The sequence below is a fragment of the Oratosquilla oratoria genome, chromosome 17 (genome assembly GCF_046742065.1).
Source record: "Oratosquilla oratoria isolate Oo_2021 chromosome 17, ASM4674206v1, whole genome shotgun sequence".
NCBI lineage: Eukaryota > Metazoa > Arthropoda > Malacostraca > Stomatopoda > Squillidae > Oratosquilla > Oratosquilla oratoria.
The window spans coordinates 11,766,967-11,789,156 of NC_134793.1; the positions used below are offsets into that span (position 1 = coordinate 11,766,967).

A 22,190-nucleotide genomic window follows, 5' to 3' on the forward strand; every position below is an offset into this window, starting at 1 on the left:
GGAGGGAAAAACACTGTATATATATATATATATATATATATATATATATATATATATATATATATATATATATGTATATATATATATATATGTATATATATATATATACATCACCGTGATGCGAAAATGCAATATAACCACAGGAGAAGAGAAACTTGTAGATAGCAAGTACTTTCATATATTACATCTTCAGACAGTCTGAAGATGTAATGTACGAAAGTACTTACTGTCTACAAGTTTCTCTTCTCCAGTGGTTATTTTGCATTTTCGCATCACGGTGATGTGATTGCTTGCATATATATATATATATATATGTATATGTATGTATGTATCTATGTCTTCCTCCTCCCCACTCCTGGGCATTCTCTCTTACTCTCCTCCACTCTTTTCCTCTTTCCATTCCTCCCTTTGGCTGTCTCTTTCTCTGTCCCACCCTCCTCCAACTCCAAGTGGTCTCTCTTTCCCTCACCCCAGCCAGTTTCTTCCACCTCTCTCCCCTACCCTGCCTCTCTTCATCTTCACCCCCCCTCTTTCTTGCATCTTCATTTTCCTCCTCATCTCTAGATCTTTTCTCCTTCAATTCTTGCTCTTTATCCCCCCCCTCTTACTCTCTCTTTCTCATCCCCTTCTCTTGTTCTCACTTTCTCCACTTCCTCTCTCAAGAGGGAAAGGGAATGGGGAGTGAAAAAGGGACAGAGGGAAGGAGAGAGGAGGAGGGAGAGACAGAGGGAAGGGGAGTAAAGAAAGGCGATGGGAAGGAGAAGGGGGAGGAGGAAGGATGAGGAGTGGGGAGAGGGAGAAAAGGAAGGGGGAGGGAGAGAAGGATGGAGAGTGGGGAGAGGGAAGGAAGGGGAGTGGGGGAGGGAGGGAGGGAAGGGGAGTGGGGGGAGGGAGAGAAGGAAGGGGAGGGGAGGGAGTGAAGAAAAGGGAGGGGGAAGGAAGGAAGAAGAGAGGGAGGATGGAAGGAAAGAGAGAGGAGGGAGGAAAGGAAAGGGAGGGGGAAGGAAGGAAGGAAGGAGAGAGGGGGAAGGGAAAGACATCAGCATCCTCTCTCCCTATCCTTCACTCTCTCTCCAGAGCCCTTAGATGCCTAAGTGCCATCCCAAGGCAAAGTTCTCAGTGACGTTCCCCTTTTCCGCCATCTCCACTATTCCTTACTGCCTATTGTAGCTATTGGCTTGTGAAATAATTAAACAGATTTTAAACATGTTATTTGATGCCCCTATTGCAGAAAGGGTAAGGGAAAGATAGTTCATATTCTGTTGATTCTAATGCAAAATTCATATATTACGGCAATGTATTTAGGGCTCCTTGGACTTTTTTTTTTTATAATTATTTTGTCAGCCTTTTGGGCGACATGTCCAGACTAGAATTGCCGCCACCCTAAATGTGCCACCCCACGGCATATGCACCACCCTTCCCCCCGCCCCATGTGAAGGCCCTGTCTCTCTCATTCCCAGGTTTCCTCCCTCACTCCCTTTCACCCAACCCTACCCTCACTTCCTCTTACCCAACCCCTCCCATCCTTCCTCTTACCCAATCCCTCCCTGTTTCTTACCCAACCCTTCCCTACTTCTTATCCAACCCCTCCCTACCTCTCACCCAACCCCTCCCTACCTCTCACCCAACCCCCCCTACCTCTCACCCAACCCCCCCCTACCTCTCACCCAACCCCCCCCTACCTCTCATCCAACCCCTCCCTACTTACCCAACCCCTCCCTACCTCTCACCCAACCCCTCCCTACCTCTCACCCAACCCCTCCCTACATCTTACCCAACCCCTCCCAACCTCTCACCCAACCCCTCCCATCCTTCCTCCCTCTCACCCAACCCCTCCCATCCTTCCTCCCTATCTACCTCTCACCCAACCCCCTCCCTACCTCTCACCCAACCCCTTCCTACCTCTCATTCAACCTCTCCCTTCCTCCCTACCTCTCACCCAACCCTGCCCTCTCTCCCTACCTCTCACTCAACCCCTCCCTACCTCTTACCCAACCCTTCCCTACATCTCACCCAACCATGCCCTCCCTCCCTACCTCTCACCCAACCCCTCCCCCTCTACCTCTCACCCAACCCCTCCCTACCTCTCACCCAACCCCTCCCTACATCTTACCCAACCCCTCCCAACCTCTCACCCAACCCCTCCCATCCTTCCTCCCTCTCTACCTCTCACCCAACCCCCTCCCTACCTCTCACCCAACCCCTTCCTACTTCTTACCCAACCCCTCCTGACATCTTGGCCAACCCCACCTTCACTCCCTTTCACCCAACCCTCCCACCCAACCCCTCCCTACCTCTTACCCAACCCTTCCCTCCCTCCCAACCTCTCAGCCATTATTGAATGATTTATGCATCAGGAGTAGTGTCACCAAAAGATTATACAACTGTTTCTCTCCTTCCTTCAATAGCAAATACACAGTACAGCGGAACACAGCGAATCTAGGAGTATCATACTACGTCAAACCCGACTTTGGCACGGAGTTCCAGGGCAACATTCGCCGCCTGGAACAGCAAGTGGAGGACGATTTTGTTACGACTCTCAGAAATGCTTGCTTTAAAGAGAAAAATTATAGTAAGTGCAACACATTTTTCTTTTCCCACTTCTCTTTTTATCTGCTGCCTCAGTACAGACCCATTAGCATTCAGCTGGTTTTTATTTCTAATTTTTGTTTTCTGAAAAAAAAAACTAAAATTATTATACAGTACTGTCAGTAGCACTTCTCATTTCATACACAATTTCTTTAGTATCCTCATCTCTTCTGAGTCCTCATTTCTTCATAGTTGAGATTTACATACTCTGTCTCCATCTCTACTTCATTTGTTTCATCTCCTCTTTATTTTTCTTGGACCAATAATGGATACCTGATCATGATACACCATAAAGGATTTGTAGGAAAATTCTGTTCCAGTCATGGCATTCCTCAGGGAGACAGGACTGCTTGGCCAGACAGTCTAGGGAACAACACCTACAACAACAACCTGCTTATGATAATCCTGCAGGTGATGGAACAGGAACTCATCCCCCTGCTACTTAAAGATCACTTGTTTTCACATCCCATGACCACCTCCCTCCAACAGTCTAGAGGTGTAGACCCAAGGGGCTGGCACCTGATCCTTGGATTAGCCCAAGATCTATTACAATTTTTTCATCATTGATTGTTGCTTCAAGTTTCACAAACTGGAAACTGTCCAACAGTGGAAGGCAACAGTTCTCAAACCCTCCCACAGATCTTTCTGGAAAGAAACTTGGAACTGTTTCTTTGTGACTGACAGTAATAGGAGGGGAGCAGTCACTGCCTGTCAGCTCTTCTCATGTAAAAATGATGGAAGAAATACAGTTGAAGTTGATAGAGATATCTTGGGCCTGGGTGTCAACCCCTGAGGGCTGTACTTCTAGAAGGAGGTGAGGTGGTTGACTGGTTTTGAATGGTCACCAAGGAGATTCTCTCTGTTGTCCATCTTACAGGACCACCACTAGCAGTTACCCACTATCAATCCATTTCCATTCAATCATTCCATTGCTCCATCTTAAAATTAAACCATTCCACCAGGATGATATTCAAAGACATGACCCAGCAAGAATTGGAAGGATTTAACAAGAAAGCACCATCATAAAGAACAGTTGTGATGGTAGTAGACTTAAGGCCTTTGACACAGTCATGCAGACATATCTACAACAATGACAAGAAATGGTTGACAGACTTCTTAACTGGATGGTTGTTGGTTATTTTGGGATACTCTTCTCTATGTGGGAGATAAGCCAGGTGTTGTTTGCTGACAACACTGGATCAGAGGAGGGATTAAGGAAGATAGCAACAGAGTTTGGGAAGTTGTGTGAAAGAAGGAAGTTGGAGATAAATGTGGGTAAAAGTAAGGTGATGAGATGTATAAAGAGAGAGGATGGCAGCAAATTGGAAGTGAGTATTAAGGGAGAGAGACTGGAGGAAGTGGATAGCTTTAGATACTTGAGCACAAATGTAGCATGAAAGGGAGGAGTGGAAGTGGAGGTAGAATGTAGATTGAGAGAAGCAAGTAAATGCTTTGGGTGATTAAAAAGTGTAATGAGAAATAGACATTTGGGAATGGATGGTAAGAGGAGATTGTATGAAGGGGTGATTGCGCTGATAGCACTGTATGGGGTAGAAACACGGAACATAAGAGAGGAAGAGTTTAAACATTTTTGAGATAAATTAACAGTTGCTGAAAAAATACACCAACATTTACTTAGAAAGACTAGAACAGTAGTTAGGACACACTAGAATAGAACCCTCACAGAAATAATCACTGACATTGCACACTCCAGACAACCACGAATCCAAGAAACATCTAAAAGGAAAATTGAAATGATAACCCCTTCCTTGAGAGAGAGAGGACATGAGCAAATGTACTACTCAAACATGTACCAGAGTGTATCACTTGCATCTCACAACACATCCAAACCAAAACACTACACACAGATCACAAAATAAGGTGGGCAAATATAGTTCTACAATTATTCATGTGAATATAGAAATTCTGCTATACATACATAGCAAAGGGCCTTTCCCCTTAGGAGGTGGACAAGTCCAAGTATACACCCTTATTGTACACTAATATGATGCGAGTGTGTACTTTTGCACATGGCCTTAGATATGCCATGTGTAGAGTACTTGTTACACTGCCGTTATCCTCGGCAGTTGTAATTGTTATTTCAAACTTGAGTGAGACCTCTCATTAACGGACATTAATTAGCTGTGTTTGCGGCGTTTTCTCTGTGTTTTTGGTGCTGTTGTTTAGTATGTGCAATCACAATGCCACCCAAAAACCACTCCAAATCAATGGATCATTCACATCGACAGACACCGTTACCCCCCTTTTAGTCCATTAATGAGAGGTAGTACTGTATGTGTTCTTTTTATTATCTGCACTTCATGTATATTGATGCAATGCCAAATAAACTTATGTACACATGGTTTGTTTTCAGCTTTCACTCTCTAAATCCATGTTTATTTTTGCCTCCACAGAGGAAAATATGATGTGGAGAGCTCGTTCCTTTGGCGATGGACAGATGTATCGTCGAGCTCAGGAGCTACGGACCCCGTCTTGCGATACACTTCAAAGCCTGTACAATTAGGTCATAGCTTATTATTATTATTATTATAATTATTATTATTATCATTGTTGTCATAATGAAATGTATACACAAGATCATATATGAAAGTTTATTGTTAAAACAGTGTTTGTATAGAAAGCTCATGGTTTTACTATCATGAGCATGTTTCTCACTGTTGCTACTCTGAATGCACATGTATAATAAAGACATGCAAATGTACACATAGCACATTCTAACTCAGGTACACTAACTCCTGTCCATGAACATGTGCATGCATACTATAACACTCGTTTGTGTACAGATGGATACACACACACAGGTACACACACACATGTACACATACACATGTACATACACTAGGTAAATACACACACACACACATACACACAGTTGTACATATGTGGAAACACAGGCAAACTGGTTTTACAACATGTATATTTGTTGGTTATCAGAAAGTGTCAGTGAGCTACCACATGAAATGCGTAATTGGAAAGGTGGAGCTATGGTATTATATTATAAACTGTCATTTCTTTACTTTGAGCTCTTCTTCCAAGATCATGTTGTGATAAAATATGTAGACGTGTAAATTTTCAGAAAAAAGGATTACACACTTGTATCTTTCAATGTCAGTTCCATCATAATGGTGTTTCTTTGTTAATCATGAACTTGTTTATATTATCTTATTTTGTTATACATTTTTTTTAATCCTATAAACTGAAGTCATGGCTTATTATCATCATGATTATCATTACACTTTACAAAATTGGGGGGTTGAGATGAGGCTATACCCAATAGATTATGTAAATGAAAGAGTAAACACATTTCCGCAGAAATGTTGGCAGTGTCTGTACGTAGTCTTACAGGTTGTCTTGAGTAGGGGTAGCTGCCACCCCTTTCCACTTCTCACCTTTTTCCCATAGTACTATACCTCCATATAACCTACTCTTTGCAGTAGCTCCTTCAGTGCTGTAGCAGACAATAGATTTTGTGGCATGTGTCGGACAAAACCGCAGCATTAGGTGAAGGACCTCTGGCAAGAGCCCTAGGTGATTGGTTTCTTTCTTAGCTCCAGTGACACAGTCCATGGACACAGTGGGTCAAACAACAACAGAATTGATGTTATGCCAGAGTTAAAGGGGTGGGACCATTGATAGGTACTTGCTAACAGTGGTCCTCTAAAATTTGCACTCTTTCTCTGGACCTGGGGTTGAGATCTCTATCAACATGTGTTTTCCTCCATCTTCTCCCAGCCTTGAAATCAGTCCCATCCAAATACACCTATCTCTTGATTTAACCAAACAAGGGAACATCACAACAATAAACATAAATATGTTTACTGGAATTTAAAATCAGACTTACTAAGGATTGTGAAAATGGGTTCTTGATATGTTGTAGTATATTGGGAGGACTTGGAAACTTACTCATAGTCACTGGATTTTGTGTGTTGCCTCCAAAACCTGTTAAATTGAGGGCAGACTGTACAACAGACAGTCCAGTTTCTTTCCAGAAGGATCTATGGGAGGGCCTGAGGACCATTGCTAGCCACTGTAAAGCTGTGGGTTACCTGTCGGTGAAACTTGAGGCAACAGTTGTTATTATTATTAAAGGGGTAAATCCCTTTCCACCAAGTGAGATACTTTATAAATTTTGTTATGGCTAATGTCCATCAGTTTTAAATTTTGGGATGGGCCGTAGACTTTAGAGTCTTGATCGAAGGAACTGAACTTGAGGCCCACCTCTCCCTCTCACATCATCTAGCAGTATTGCTCAGAAAATGATGGGGTGCAAGTTTAATTGAGAAAGAGTGAGGAAAGGATGGATGTGATGGGCGTGATTTTTTTGTTTTTTTTTCCCCATCTTTTCTTTTTCTTCTGTGCCTACCTAACAGCTGATTGTAGAGAGGGGGGATTAGTCAAAACAAAGTCTGAAGTGTAACACCCAGTTGAATGGGTCTTAATTACCAGGAATAAACTGTGGTAACTTCTTTGTAAGCAAGATTTTTATTTAAACTGCGTAGATTTGACACCTGGGCAATGTACCCCAGGTTTGTATCAGGGTACCTAGACATTACTTCTGAGGTATGTCCGGACATGGGCAGCATTACATTCATTGGCACTAGTCCAAAGTTTGGAAAAATCAGTTGGAGCTAATAGAATTAAGATAAATAAAAAAAAATGGGAAAATGTATACCACATCAGAGTTTTTCAATGTGGTGGCATAGTTTCAAGTTTTGTTGAGGCTAATATTAGTCAGACTTTATTCAACTTAGGAATAGGTCTACAATATGCACACAACAATAATGGCATGCCACGATGGGAACCAAATTCAACTGAAGAAACCTCATCTCCCAAATCATCTGTGCGTTCCTAATTTTAGAAACGGGACAGAGTTTTTTCTCTATTGGGATTCTCCGATATTTGAAATCTCCAATATTTAGAAGGAAGTGTTCTGAATTCTAGAAAATCTCTGATACCAGAGGTTTTGCCAATACTCTGGTGTATTTTTGAAAGGTGTTTTCATCCTGAATATTGGAGATTTCCAAGTTCTAAAGGTTTCATATAGAGAAAACTACCTGTATATCTTGTAAATTGACTGCATACATCCTGTGCTGGATCTAGACAAAGTGAGGCCATAAGTTATGTCAAGCTTCAAGGTCCCATATTCAAAAGAAAATTAAAAATGGAAAATTTAAGCCAAAGATAATTGATTACTTACATTTGAAGCCATTTTGAAACTAAAATTCCAAAACCATAGCACACACAAAAGCCACAATATATATATATATATATATATATATATATATATATATATATATATATATATATATGTATATATATATATATAAATAAAATCAAATAAAACACACACACACACTCATAATAGGAGCCCCAAGCTGTAGCTTGTTTAGCTTGTGCCTAAATCTGGCACCACATACACCTCCCCATAACCTCCTCTTTTGATTTTCTTGTACTTTGCCACGTACTTCTTCAGGGGCTATTGAGCTATCTTCACATAGGACAGGCACACCAGCCTTGGGGGAAATAGAGCTACAGGTTTGTTGTGTGTATGCTTTTTATGAAGAATGTGATACAAGGATTTAGAGTTTTACTGTATTTGATAATAATGTGGAATACGAAAAGTGAAATTACTATTTTTTTTTCCTTTTTTTTTTATATAGATACTTATATTACATACTTACCACTATGAAGTTTTGTTTCATTTAGTATTTGAATTCTGTCAATCCTCTAATATTCAAGTAGGAATACTCATTCTATGACAGATCCTTTTCAGAAAAAAATAGTATGGAGATTTCATTTATAGGCTCAAGCAAATTTCCTGCAGTATTACACATACCTAATGGACATAGGAGTACACTGTACCTTCTGGTTTACTTTGTGTCAGTCTAATTTATGAGTTTGTCTCGTAGCTGCATGAAGTTGTATATTCTTACAACATAATCCAAGAGATTGCAGTGATGTGGGATCAATGACGGGTACCTACCTGTGGTGCTCATGCAAGATGGACAGCAGATTGAATCATTCACCTGTTGCTTGCTCATTTTCAAACTTACTTTGATGTTCCTAATTGAAATCACTCTGCACATCTTTCTCTTTTGCTCTTTCTAAAATGAGAATAATGTCATCTGCAAATCTCGAGGGCATTGAATGCATAAGAATGTCTGTTGAGAAAGGAAGTGTGCAAAAGAGGGATGAGTGGAGACCGAATAGATTAAGAAATGACATAACCAGCAGAGATGTTCTTTTCTGGTCAGTAATTTTTTTTGTAATGGATGAGGAGGGGGTTGCCATATAATGAAGTAGTGGGTATGAACCAACTAAAACGTCATTGTGTCTCGCTGCTTTATCTTTGGCCCAAGTAGTGCGGTGGGGGATAGGGACCTTTCATCCATGAGGTGCTAAGGAGAAAGGAGGAGGTAATGAATGGATGTAAGGGTGGGTGGGTGTTTTTATAAGGGGGGAACAACCCTTTGTTAGTATGCAAATCCTAGGTGATCTTTCCCTTTCTGACTCTACTCTCCAAAAATCCCTTTGAGGCAAGGTGTAAATTACTAGGGTGAAATTCTACTGCCTTGCTATACTCCTGACTTGATTTTTTACTATAACATTTTGTGGTCAAATTTAGCAGTACCTTAAATGTAAAGATTCTGTAGAACCTTTACTTCATTTGCACCCTGTTAGTGTATACAGTTTGGTATTGCCATTTGTTTGAGAGTCAAAGACATTTTCTGAAGCTAAACAAAGACTTACTGCATTCTAAATTTTCTTAATTGGTTGATTCATTGTCTGCAAATAGTCTACTTGTATAGTGGATTAGCTGCTTGTAAAGTCTGCCTGTTGTCTTGGCTGGTTCTCGTTTAAAATTTTGAGTTTGTCTATTTGTGATTATCTTGGAAAATACTTTGTATACATTTGATAAACTGGTGAATAATTACTAAGATCTTTCTGGTCTCCTTTCTTATGAAATAAAATCACTATAGCACTGCATCGGGACTCGCAAATGTTTTCCTTGCATATACAGTGAGTACACAATTAAGCAAATCTACTATGAACCTTTGTTTTTCAGAAGATATGCACCATCTTTTCCAGCTGCTTTCCATTTGATGCATTTCAGAGCAAACTTTATGTATAACTTCTAGTGTAATGTTGACGTCTAGATGAATGAACTTTGGTATTTGATGAGTAAAAATCTTGGTCAAAATTCTTCTCTTACTACTGTCTACATTTAGTATCTTCGTTATTATCTGTCAAAGAGACCATGAGCTACTTTCATGAAGCTAGTTGGCATTGTCCCAGTTCAATATTTTTACCTTTCTGAAGTCTACTCTTTCATGTTTTTCTTCTTCCTCTCTAATATTGATGAGCATTCAGCCCTATTTTCTCCCTGGTTTTCATGTGCATTGTATATCTTGTTTCTATTGGGTCACTGTATATATATATATATATATATATATATATATATATATATATATATATATATATATAATATCAAGCCCTTGCTCTCATGCCGAAAACCCATGGCCTCCAGGAGTATATATATCATGTGTGCTATAAAAATAAATGTGTAACTGTAAAAGAACGTTAGAAACTCAAAACTGTACCACCCCAACCCATGAAGCAGCTGGTACAACCCAAGGGAAAATGCCATCACCAAAACAGCAATGCAATACAAGTGCTCCAAAACAAGTTTCAAGCTCACAACTCCAGAAGATAAGGAAATATCTAAAGAGATGTGAAAAATCAAACTAGATACAGATGTCATCTCCCCCTATGACAAAGGGAAGGAGCAACAAAGAAATTTAAAAACTCATAAACAAAGCCCCAATAATGCCTATCGAAAACACTCCAATAATTAGCCTACTGAAAAGACCTTGGCCCAGGTGCAGTAAAGGCCTTGACTGATACTTTCCACCACTCCTGGTTCTACAAAATAATTCCATCAATCTGGTAAAGAGCCCATGCAACACCCATACTAAAACCAAACCACCAAACAACCCAGCAGCCTAGAGACTGGTCTCATTACTACCCACCATATCTGAACTGATGGAAGCAAGAGAGAAGCACAACTACTCTTCCCAACTCTCCAAACCAACACAGATTCAAGGAGGATAATACTCACAAACATCACACAGATACATGAGGGATTTAACAAGAAAGCATCACTAGAAAGAAGTCATGACACCATTAGATATACAATAAAAAAAAAATCTTCAGACACGACAACAGTGACAAGAAATGACTGACAAACTTTGTCTGTAAAGAGTGCAAGATAACCTGAAACAAAAAAAATTCTGGGACTAAAAGACTGTACAGTGCATTTCCCCAAGGAGCAATACTCTCACCTGCAATATTCAACCTCTTCACAAGTGATCTCACCTACACCAGATCCAGAACCACATCTATCCAACTGACCTGGTGATGACTCAGTATACTCATAGCAACTAAAAAATAGCTGTTAAGAACACCCAAATTGACTTAGACACACTAGAACAATGGTTTAAAAGTAATATAATGGATGTTTCTTCCCCTAGAATTCATTACTAACATTCCTCACTCCACACAATCATGAATCAAAGAAAAGAACAAAGACATTCCTGACCTTGCTTTAGATACATGACTTCCAGCCTACACATCAAAGATCTGATTGTGTAAATCAACAAGAAAATAAATATACTAAAATAATTTAACACAGACTTTGGACAACAAAAGAAATTTTAATCATAGTTTACAAACTTCTTGAGAAACATACATATACCAAAGGTTCCCCCCCCCCTTTTTCAAGGGAGGTAGCCAAAAAACAAAGGCATAAAATCCACTCCTACCCATTCCATCCTCACATACTTCACTCCTATTCACCCCTCCTTCCCTCTTATCTTGGCTCCTGGATGACAGGTCAATCCTGCATCTCGCCCACTGCCCTGGATCAAAAGCAGTGCAGCAAGATGCAGCAAATCCACAGCAAGACTGCTTCATTTAATTGGCAATCACCCCCCCCCCCCTCTGACCCTTCATGCAGAAAAAGAGAAGATGGGGAGAAATCCCTTCGGGCTGCATCAATTTATCATTCACACATACTCCCTCACCCCCTCCTTTCCATGCATCACAGCATCATCCATACACAAAGGATTACAAAGGCAGAGCATGCTGACAGGAGACCTTTTGGTCCATATCTAGGTTGGATGCGAAAAAAAAATCATGATGATGATAAACAAACGGACAAATGATACATACACATACATATACCAAGGCTTTTTCCCCCTTCCAAGGGAGGTAGCCAAAAAGGGAAAGGCATAAAAACACTCCCACCCATTTCATCCCTAAATACACTCCACACCCCTCCCTCTCATCTGAGCACCTCCTGGATGACGGGTCATCCCTGCACCCTGCCCACCGCCCTGGGTCAGAAGCAGTGTCGCAAGACACAGTACATCCACAGCAAGGCCGCTTCATTTAATCGGCGACCCCCCCTCTCCGTCCCCCTTTGCATATAAGGCAAATAACGGACAAATGATAACAAAACAAATAAATGATAGTCATTACAGCATCTTGCTAAGGTGTTTATCTAATGATTCTTAAAGTTTCGAACTGAACTACATTGCACTGCCTGTGCAGGAAGTTTATTCCATTCATGATTGGCGAAGTTGTTAATACCCACTTCCAAATTAAATTTGTATCATCAGCAAATTTGGAAACAGTAGATTTTAGTCCATGGTCTATATCATTTATATATACTTTGAATAGAAGTGGCCTGAGAATGGAACCCTGAAAAACTCCACTTGTAACATTTTTCCATCCAGAAGTTTTTCCATTTAAAACAACTCTCAGTTTTCGATCATTCAACCAATTACTAGTCCAACTTAATAGGCTACCACTTATTCCATGTGAAGCTAGTTTAGGAAGTAGTCTTTCGTGGGGGATGGTATCAAAAGCTTTTGCAAAGTCTAAATATATTAAATCTATATTGTTTCTTTTGTCATAATTCGAGATAACTGTGTTGTAGAATTCGAGTAAGTTGGTCTCCATTAACCTCTATCTTCTGTCTTCTCCCGTCCTTCCTCAACAGACATTCCCCTCTCCCAGTACCCCTTTTACCTCATCTATCCATATCATCCTTGGTTCACTCCTTCCACCTCTGCCTTCCACACCTCTTTTACTAATCTTTCTTTACTCATTTTTCCATGTGTCCAAGCCATCTCAATACTATTTCATCAGCCCTATCTGCCATCTCCCTTTCCACCCCTGTTCTCCTCCTCACATTCTTGTTTCTCATTCTATCCAGCCTAGTAACTCCTATCATACTTCTCAGGCACCTCATCTCTTTATGTTCCATGTTTCTGCCCCATACAGTGCTGTTGACACAATCACTCCTTCATACAATCTCCTCTTAGTATTCATTCCCAAATGTCTATTTCTCATTACACTTTTTAATCCCCCAAGGCATTTACTTGCTTTTCTCAATCTACATTCTACCTCCACCTCCACTCCTCCCTTTCCTGCCATATATGCACCCAAATACCTAAAACTATCAACTTCCTCCAGCCTCTCTCCTTTAATACTCACTTCTTGTTTGCTACCACATTCTCCCCTTGTACATCACCTTACTTTTACCCACTGAATATATCTTTAACTTCCTTCTTTCACACACCTTCCCAATTTCTGTCACAAAATTATTTTGTCCCTCCTCTGATCCTGCCACAAGTATAGTGTCATAAGCAAACAACAACTAGCTCATCTCCCACTTTTCTCCATACAGTCAGAAAAAAATAAGATATTGAGAATAATAACAGGATGCACCAAAATCACCCCAATAGATCATCTGCACACAAACAAAAATCTTCCCCACAAAAGATTGCATGAAAATTATAGGTACGTAGTTTTATGCAAGAGCCCTCAACCACACCCTTCTCATTACATCACACAAGCACAACTAATGCAACAAAAAACACTACATCAGCAATATACTTCTCAAACATCAACTATAACCATCCACCTGCAGCAAACGACACAATATAGAAACATTCACACACAAAACAAGCATGCCAAAACTGATCACTAAACATCTTTAGACAAACACTCAAAAGAGAAACAAGAACACACTAATATAGAACAGGTCTAGCCACAGAAATAGACTGCCTTAGATGCAACCATTACACAAAAGACAATGAGCACCTCAGCTTACACTGCCACACTCAAGCCATACCCAGGGAAAATCACAATATTTCTTCCCTGGGTTGCTTGTGGGCCAATCTAATTAGTGTTGTCAGTTAACAGGGAGCTACCCATTTTCAAAACCTGCCAGCCCCTTCACCTCTTATCAGGAAGAGCTGACACTTCTCCAGAGTGGGCCCCAAGATCTCCCTCTATCAATTTCAGCTATATTTCTTACACCTTTTCATACATGGAGAGCTGACAACCAGTCAGACAGTAAGATAGAAACTGTCCCACACTTGGTGGTGCATTGGTAGAGTTTCCGGCAGTTCAAATCCCACCCAAGTCTGAAATAATGTCAATATCCCTGCGCTGCGGGTCATTACTCCAACTCTTGTGGGTAGGGAGTTTGGGGTGTGTGTGCATGTAAGGTCATAGCATTACCCATAGCTCACTCATATATGAGCTTTGAGCTCTCTTACGGGAGGGAAATAGCTATCGATCATGAGTCCAACACATGATCCAAAACCATGGTGAATCACACTGATACAACACAGACAATAGTCCAATGTTTCTTCCCAGAGAGATCTGTGGGAGGGCCTGAGGACCACTGTAAGCCACTGTTGGGCTGTACGTTTTCCATTTAGTGAAACTTGAAGCAACAATACTGTACAAGTAATGAAGCAGCGGGGGTAAACAAACTTTAGCTCTTGGGCTCTGTTGCAAAGGGTTATGTCTTGCTGCATTGCTTCTGACCCAAGCAGTGGTCAGGGTACAGGGATGGCCCTTTACCAAAAGCAGATATCTCCACAAGGAAAGTTATTCATTTTCTTGCAAAAACAGGTTTTGAAACCACAGTCACATCTATGAGAAAGGGTTAGCTCCTTGCCATCTAATAGAGGAAACTTATGCTGCTCATATTATTTCACATGACAGGAATACCCTTCAGGAAAAGGCATTTATGCCTAGCCACTGTGCAGACCAAGTGATGGCTGAGGAGTTGAGGGAGAAAAAAAAAATTAGGAACATAATAAAATGGGCAAATGTGATTACAACTACTCTAAGTATCTGTATAGAAATGTCTCTTAATACTTATAGGAAAAGGTCAGAAAGGTGAACAAGTCTGTAGTTGAACAGTATGGGCTGTGATATTAGATATTAGAATATTCACAGGGTGTGAAAAAATTGATAACAATGACTAATTGTTAGGATGTGAAAAAGTGCTTTTGATGCACATATCAATAAAATTCATATAGAAGCAAATGAATACTGAAATATATTTATTTAGAATTAAAGATGACATTTTGTTCCTTTAGTGTCATTTCAAATAACAGCCAGCAAATGGTAGTATTTTTTTTTTTACAAGGAACATGTTTGTTACTGTATACAAAAGTGACCCAACATCCTCAGGTGTATGATAATGGTAATGATAATTATGAATCTAAATAGAGATGGACTTCAGTCTTAGGAGATTAAGATACACAGATTAATTGGTTCGTATCTACAAAATTTATTTTCATGATTCAGTGATAAAGTAATAACACCAATGAGAATCATTTTTTGTGATGGATATTGGGGACATTTATGGGAATGATTAGAGATTTGGACATATTTAGAAAACCTACAGAACTTGTAATCTATCAAGTGTATTTGAAATGGTAAACAAGGTAGTCAGTAGTGTACATATTGTCATGTTCTGGAGAATTTACAAGAAATGCATGGGCTTCTTTCTGTTGAAATGAATACCTTTGTGATACCCAGATTGCAGCATGGTGATACTCTTACACAGGTAGTTTGTAATTTACAAGAGTTTATGTGAATTTGATTTAACACAACTGATGAAATAGTACATTTCATTTGAATTATGCAGTTTGTTTGAATTAACACAAGTCAGATCCAGAGTTTTTTTCTTTTGACATTCAGAAATATTTAAGAAACTCTAGAATCTAAGAATCTATAGAAAAATCACCCCCTCTGCCATATAATTTATGCAATTTTTAATTTACATGATGTCTCTTAGTCCCTATACACTGTGTAAATTAAGAACTACTTGTACACTGCAATGCAGTATAGGAGTATTACCATACTTGTCAACTTCAAACAAGACTGGAAAACAAATTGTTTAAAAAGCAACTTAGGACTTACTCGGGTCACTGGGAAATGATGTGAATTTAAGACAAAGTGATCTGATGAGCTTTAAAGAGATTATAGATGCTAAATAATAGCAATTTTTCATGGATAAATTATATGAAATTGAACAGCCTAATTCCTTCTGTGATGACTATCCAAAGTTAGTAAGCATGAGATAACTTTTTTTCCTGTTAGCCCTATAGTAGTGGAAGCACTCTTTTCCCCACTGTGTGGTGGCTGACCATTCAGTTTCTTAAGTTTGGGTTCTTGCAAATGCTAAGGAACCCATAACAGATTCAACAATTCAAAGATGCATTCTTTGGGACTAGTTCAGAAGGTTTAATGGAAAATAATAATAACCAATTCTTGAATTTAATTGTAGCATACACCTGTCCATCATTATGTGCATCTCAGTATGCAAAATCATACTGTACAAATGTGATGAACCTATTTTATCAAAACCCGATTTATGTATAAAATTTCATACCTACGTGAGTCGTGTGTGGTTATTATTTTGCATACTACCATAAATTGTGGTACTTTCTTTGTTGTATAAAAATGCAAATTAAATACAGTATTCACTTTATGCGGATTTACACTATGCGGAACACATCCCTCGCATATATGGAGGGACCAGTGTGTGTCTTGTATGAATGTTTATGGATAGGGACCAGATTTATTTGAATAGAACAAAAGTAGGTTTGTTTTATAACATCTGTGTGATTTCAAATAAAGTATTTAAAAACATGCTGTATGAACAGAGGTCTGATCATGAAGTCCTCTAAAGTTTATTTTATTTATTTATTTATTTATTTATTTATTTTTTATTTTTTTGAGCTAGGGTGAAAGAGCAAGCCTTAGAAAGTTATAAATCTAGGTCCCACATATCTCTTCAGACATCATACAAAATGGAATAGGATTTTTTTTTTTCTATATTGAAGATAACTGATTTGCATGTTTGAGATGTACTTTGCTGTTCTGGGAATTACTGTATTTGTTATTGATGAAATACACTAATGAGTATTTGGTGGTGATACACATGTGATTGTAATATATGTTTGTAATTCAAATATGTATTCATGCAGTCATGAAATTTGTATATAGAGCATAAAAATATATTATTTACACACTGCATCCCTGTACTATAAGGTGTTATACACAATTTGTTTTTTAACAAGATCACTATGGTATGTGTATGCATGCATGTGTGTGTGTGTGTCACAAATGTTTCCACAAGTTACAGAATTTTGAAGGTATTGAAAATACGTGTTTACAAACTGAAGCTATAACTATCATATGTTTTCCCTCTTATTATGTTGGCTGATTCTTGGATATTTAGGTTCACATATTAAAAAAGTAAATTAGCATTTTGCCTGTATTGAATATAAATTATTAACAAAATATTTTGCTGTTTATTACAAGTACGATTAAGACCGTGTTTGGTTTGAGAGTGAGCAGTTGTTAGTTTTACTCGTGCAAGAAGTTTTAGACATTCGTTGAATTGCATAACTACATTAGCAATACAGTATATACATACTTTTATGCACATGGGGTGCAAGTAGGAAAGCAGATTACACTTTAAGTACAAGTGTAAGCATGTGCTCTTTGTGTGTATGTGTGAATACATTTGTCTTTGTCTTTGTGTTATGTTGGAATTTTCACCAGCAGCTGATATTACATGCTGCTACTCTTTCTCAGAATATCTGTAGTTTTAGCTGATGATGGATTTTGATCAAATCTAGTCGGCAGAAGGTTATGGATACTTTAGATTTTGCTATTTTTAAGGATAGAAAAGTAGCCAATATACTCTTTTCAGCTAATTAACTGGCATAGCTATAATCAAAATGTGGTTTTTGTCAGCAGATGATTTTAAGTTGTGTATTTGTGGATATAACTGATATTGATGCTAATTTTTTATGATAATATTATCAGTATGATTATATGATTTTCTTATGTATACAGAAGAGAAATAGGATATGTTAATAGTCCAAATATTTGGAAGATACAGAGTGACAGTATGATATATGGAATAAATCCAAATTACAATGAGAAGCAGTTTTGATACTTCTGTTCTTAGGGAAGGATTGGAACTATTCATAAAGGCTTATTACAGCTTACATCATTCTTTTGGGAATATTAATCTATTTTGGTATGTAAGGGAATGTTTTCATAGCTGTTAGGAAAGACTGCTAAAGGTAATCTTAAAAAAAATGAATAAATAAAAAAAAATAAGATTAAGACCAGATTAAGTTTTATAGATTAATTAACTTTATGGGTTTGTTTTGGGGAAAAAATTACTAGTTTTACGTGCTTATCAAGGAGCATGTTACTGTCACCCTTCAGATCATACCTCATAGCCATGAACTGTACTGTTGGCTTTATTTTCATTTTTCAGGTGCCATAAGATAGTGTTAGAAAAATTTCTTGATATGTTTGCAGACAAATGCAGATTTATAGTGCATGCATATGTAAACCTGTATTCCTTCTGTGTGCATCTACTTTCATTCTGCTGTTTTTGTAGCAAATACTGTGCACATTAGAGCTATAAATAGGCTAATTCATTCAACAGAACATTTTTATAAACAGGGAAACATAGCTCTAAATCCACATCTGTGCAGTGTTAGCAAGCACATAGCTTTTATTCATTGAACCAGAAACAAACATTAGACTGATTTACGGGAAATCTTGAGGTGAGCTAGATCACAGAAAAAAAAGGTGGTATTATCAACACATACCAGTGATGCAGAAATGGACAATTTCATATTTAAATCTAGCACAACCTATGAAGAACTGAGAAGAGAGACCACAAAAGGGATAACGTACAAACGAAAAATAGAATGAATAGAGTAGCTAGGAAAGAAACTCAAGAAAAGAATAACAATAAGTGAGCAGACTAGTGTCCTGCCCTGCTAAAGGAGACAGTAAAGCTGGAAGAGGTACTGTACAGGAGTTGGTTGACATAGTTTGAAATGTGCAAACACAAACAGGAATATAGAAATAAAGAGGAGGGAAGATAATTTGCCAGCAAGAGAAACGGAAAGTAAAACATTTTACAAGACAGATTTGACTAACTGGCAAAGAATACTACAGAACTGATGCCCGAGGTGACACTCCTGCCTTGTGCATGGTAGAGGTCACAGATATTACTTCACTTTAGTAGAGCGAAGTTTGCATCTATTACACTACACCCCAATCACTCAGCACTCGTTGAAAAAATAAATAATTAAGAAATAATAATGCACTGATCTCCTCTTAACAATAAATATTCTTCCTTTTCCAATTTCGCCAAACTTTACCCTTCACCTCTCTCACTAACATTACTTAAACAGAGGTGAGGGAACTAGTGCCTTCCCTGTTTTGGTTTTGGGACTGAACCTACTTATTGGATATCTACTAAATAGACTCTTGGTCCCTCTTTGCCAGCCTAATCAGATACAACTTACCTGATAATCATATCCTACTTGTTTAGCTTCCTCTGATCTGGTTTATCTCTCCCAGAAATTACTTTGTGAGGATCACCATGCAGAAAGCAAGCTATAAGTCTAGGGCATCAACTCTTGCTCAGAGATAAGGCAAGTCCTTTGTCATTTGTCAGTACCATGATCTGAAAAGATGGAAGACTTCTTTTTTTTCCTGGAATGAAGTGTGAGAAAGCAGTATTTTTCATCTGTTGGATTGTGAAGGGTTGTTACTTTTTCAGTCAAGGGACAAGGAATATCCTTTTCCCCTACACCCTGTAATATTGAATTGAGCTTTTTTTTTCCTGGTAAGCTACTCTCTACCTTTTTCTTTCAGGAGTCTGAGTAGAGAAGTGGGTTTCTGTTTTCATTTACTACAGGTTTCCTAAAAGGGGAATTTAGATATGGGAAATAGTAAAAAATATGAACACCAGTCTTCATAAAAGGAGCGTCAATCCCTTCATCCCTGTTAGTTGAAAATGTATGTTTGTACGAGTTTGATTTCTTACTTATCTCTCATATTCCCCTGTCATTTTACTTTTCCTATTTCCCAACATTTAATAACCTTTTAACCTTCTCCACCATTCAGGCCTTTATTTCTTTTTATTTGGCATATTCATTTTTGCTAATAGATGATAATGGTTAGATATACTCCTCCTGTCCCTCTCAACATTTTCACATATATCTCCCACAAGCATTTGACATATCTGCATGCTCAATCATACTTCTCGCATCATTACCATCATGCTTCCATGAAAAGTGAGTATGAGGAGTGGAAAGACACAAAGAATAGAAGTGAAATGAGATTGGGAGAATGTTTAAAGTAGGAAAGAAAATTTTGTATTGTTAAAAATAATAATTCATCCCACCAAAGTGATACAGCCCAAAGGGATTTCTCCCCATAGTCTTTTTCTGCATGAGGGGGTGGAGAGGGGGTTGCCAATTAAATGAAGTGGCCTTCCTGTGGATGTGCTGTGTCTTGTGACACTACTTCTGATCCAGGGTGGGCAGTAGGCGAGATGCAGGGATGACTCGTCATCCAGGTGGAGCCAAGATAAGAGGGAGGGAGGAGGGGTGAATAGGAGTGGAGTGTGTGGGGATGGAATGGGTGGGAGTGGATTTTATACACTTGTTTTTTGGCTACATCCCGTCCCCTTTCAATTTTGGCTAAGATGATGAAATATGATGACAATAACCTCATGCTTATGAACTAGAACAAATTAATTTGTTAATTACAATTTTCTCCATTCCACCTTAAAGGGGAAAGTGAAAAGTCCTGTAGTCTTTTGTTGTGGATACAATGATATGGCCCACAGTTCCCCCTTTCTGTTCTCCTATCCTCACACCAATATGTAAATGAAAAATGGTTAGTAGAATTTCTTATGTATTTATCTTCATAAAAAATAATTGTTTTCAGTTTCTTTCATATAAACCACTGACACCCAAGTAATTTAAGAGTGCATATACATGTATAAGTACACATCTGGAGGCATGCACTAAATGCATGATATATAGTGAATATATACATTAATCAATCACTCCATTGCAAGAGAATCATGGCCCTCAATTAACTGGCAATGGCCTCAGACTTGCCCCATGTCACTCAAGGAGGAAATGTGTTGCTGTCTGGATAGGTTGAGATCCAAAGGGTTTAGGCAGTGTAGGATCAGGTATTCATTATCTCCAGCATGGTGATTGTGTCAAGGGTAATTTGAATCTGTGACCAGTCCAATTCTGTGCTGGTAATTCCTTAGTGCTGGTGGTGACTTAAACACTGTCATGCCAGTGTGAACATGTCCATGATGTACAGTAGTATTTTTATGCATGCAGATATGTATGGAAAGCTTAACTGATACTTCAGTGATAACCTTTGTCTAAGATTAATTATTGAGGAAGTACGTGTTCACTTTTTTTTATATAGGTAGAGTGATATATATGCTCAACTTTGTTTTTACTGATCTTTCTCACCGTTTTATTAGGTATTTCCTTAGCTTCTTGATTGTACTGGAGTTATTACTCTATGGGAAACTGGTTATACATTTCTGTAAAAATGTTTGATATATTTATGATCAAGATGTACATTTTAAATCTTAGCCCACATTTTATTAACATGTAACTTGTGATTATGAAGACATCATGAACAGATCCACCTAGAAAAGACTTGAATACTATAAGTTTTAACGAGTAAGATGTTCATATCTGACAACTGAATCACTGTGCGAATGCAGTATCAGCCAACAATAATATTTGCCACCTGTCCTGTGTGATGTGTAATGTCAATACTTTGTACAGAAATATGTATATAACTAGTCCTTCAAGGTTCACGAGTAGTACTAGTAGTACATATGATACTAATTACCTGCAGAGTTTTGTACAGCCAGCCATTTATTTGTATATTGCCGATGTTAATCATATGTATAAATCATTGAAATGTATTCCTGGTTTTATGGCCTTTTATTATCTTTTGTCTTACAGCTGCATGTATAATACATTCATCATGGGTGACCAAAGTCTCCTTCAGGTATGGAAGACACAGGGGATTACAATCTGTCAAAAGCAATTTTGCAGATGAAGATGTGAGCAATATATTGGGTTAGAAGATATAAGTGAAGAAGTGTTCACTACAAATGAGAAAAGCTTCAGGACCCAATGGGATATGAAACTGGATACTTGAAGAATGCTGGGAGTAGCTGGCAGAGAAGCTTCATAGTCTAACTGCATTATTGTTTAAAGGAGTAATTTTACAGGATTGGAAAAGAAGTGACATGATATCAATCCATGCAGGACAAACTAAAGAGGTACATCTGAATTATAGATTGGTCTGTCTGATCAGCACAATATTGA

The 22,190-nt window shown here is 38.5% G+C and overlaps 1 protein-coding gene across 1 annotated transcript in view; it reads left to right on the top strand.

Annotated features, from left to right (window-relative positions):
- LOC143034416 (dnaJ homolog subfamily B member 12) overlaps positions 1-22,190 on the top strand; it is a 77,427-nt gene that overhangs the window by 43,859 nt on the left and 11,378 nt on the right. The window contains exons 7-8 of the mRNA XM_076200432.1: positions 2,409-2,572; positions 5,004-22,144. Coding sequence (XP_076056547.1) covers positions 2,409-2,572; positions 5,004-5,113 — 274 coding nt within the window. The 3' untranslated portion in view covers positions 5,114-22,144. The remainder of the gene's footprint in view (positions 1-2,408; positions 2,573-5,003; positions 22,145-22,190) is intronic.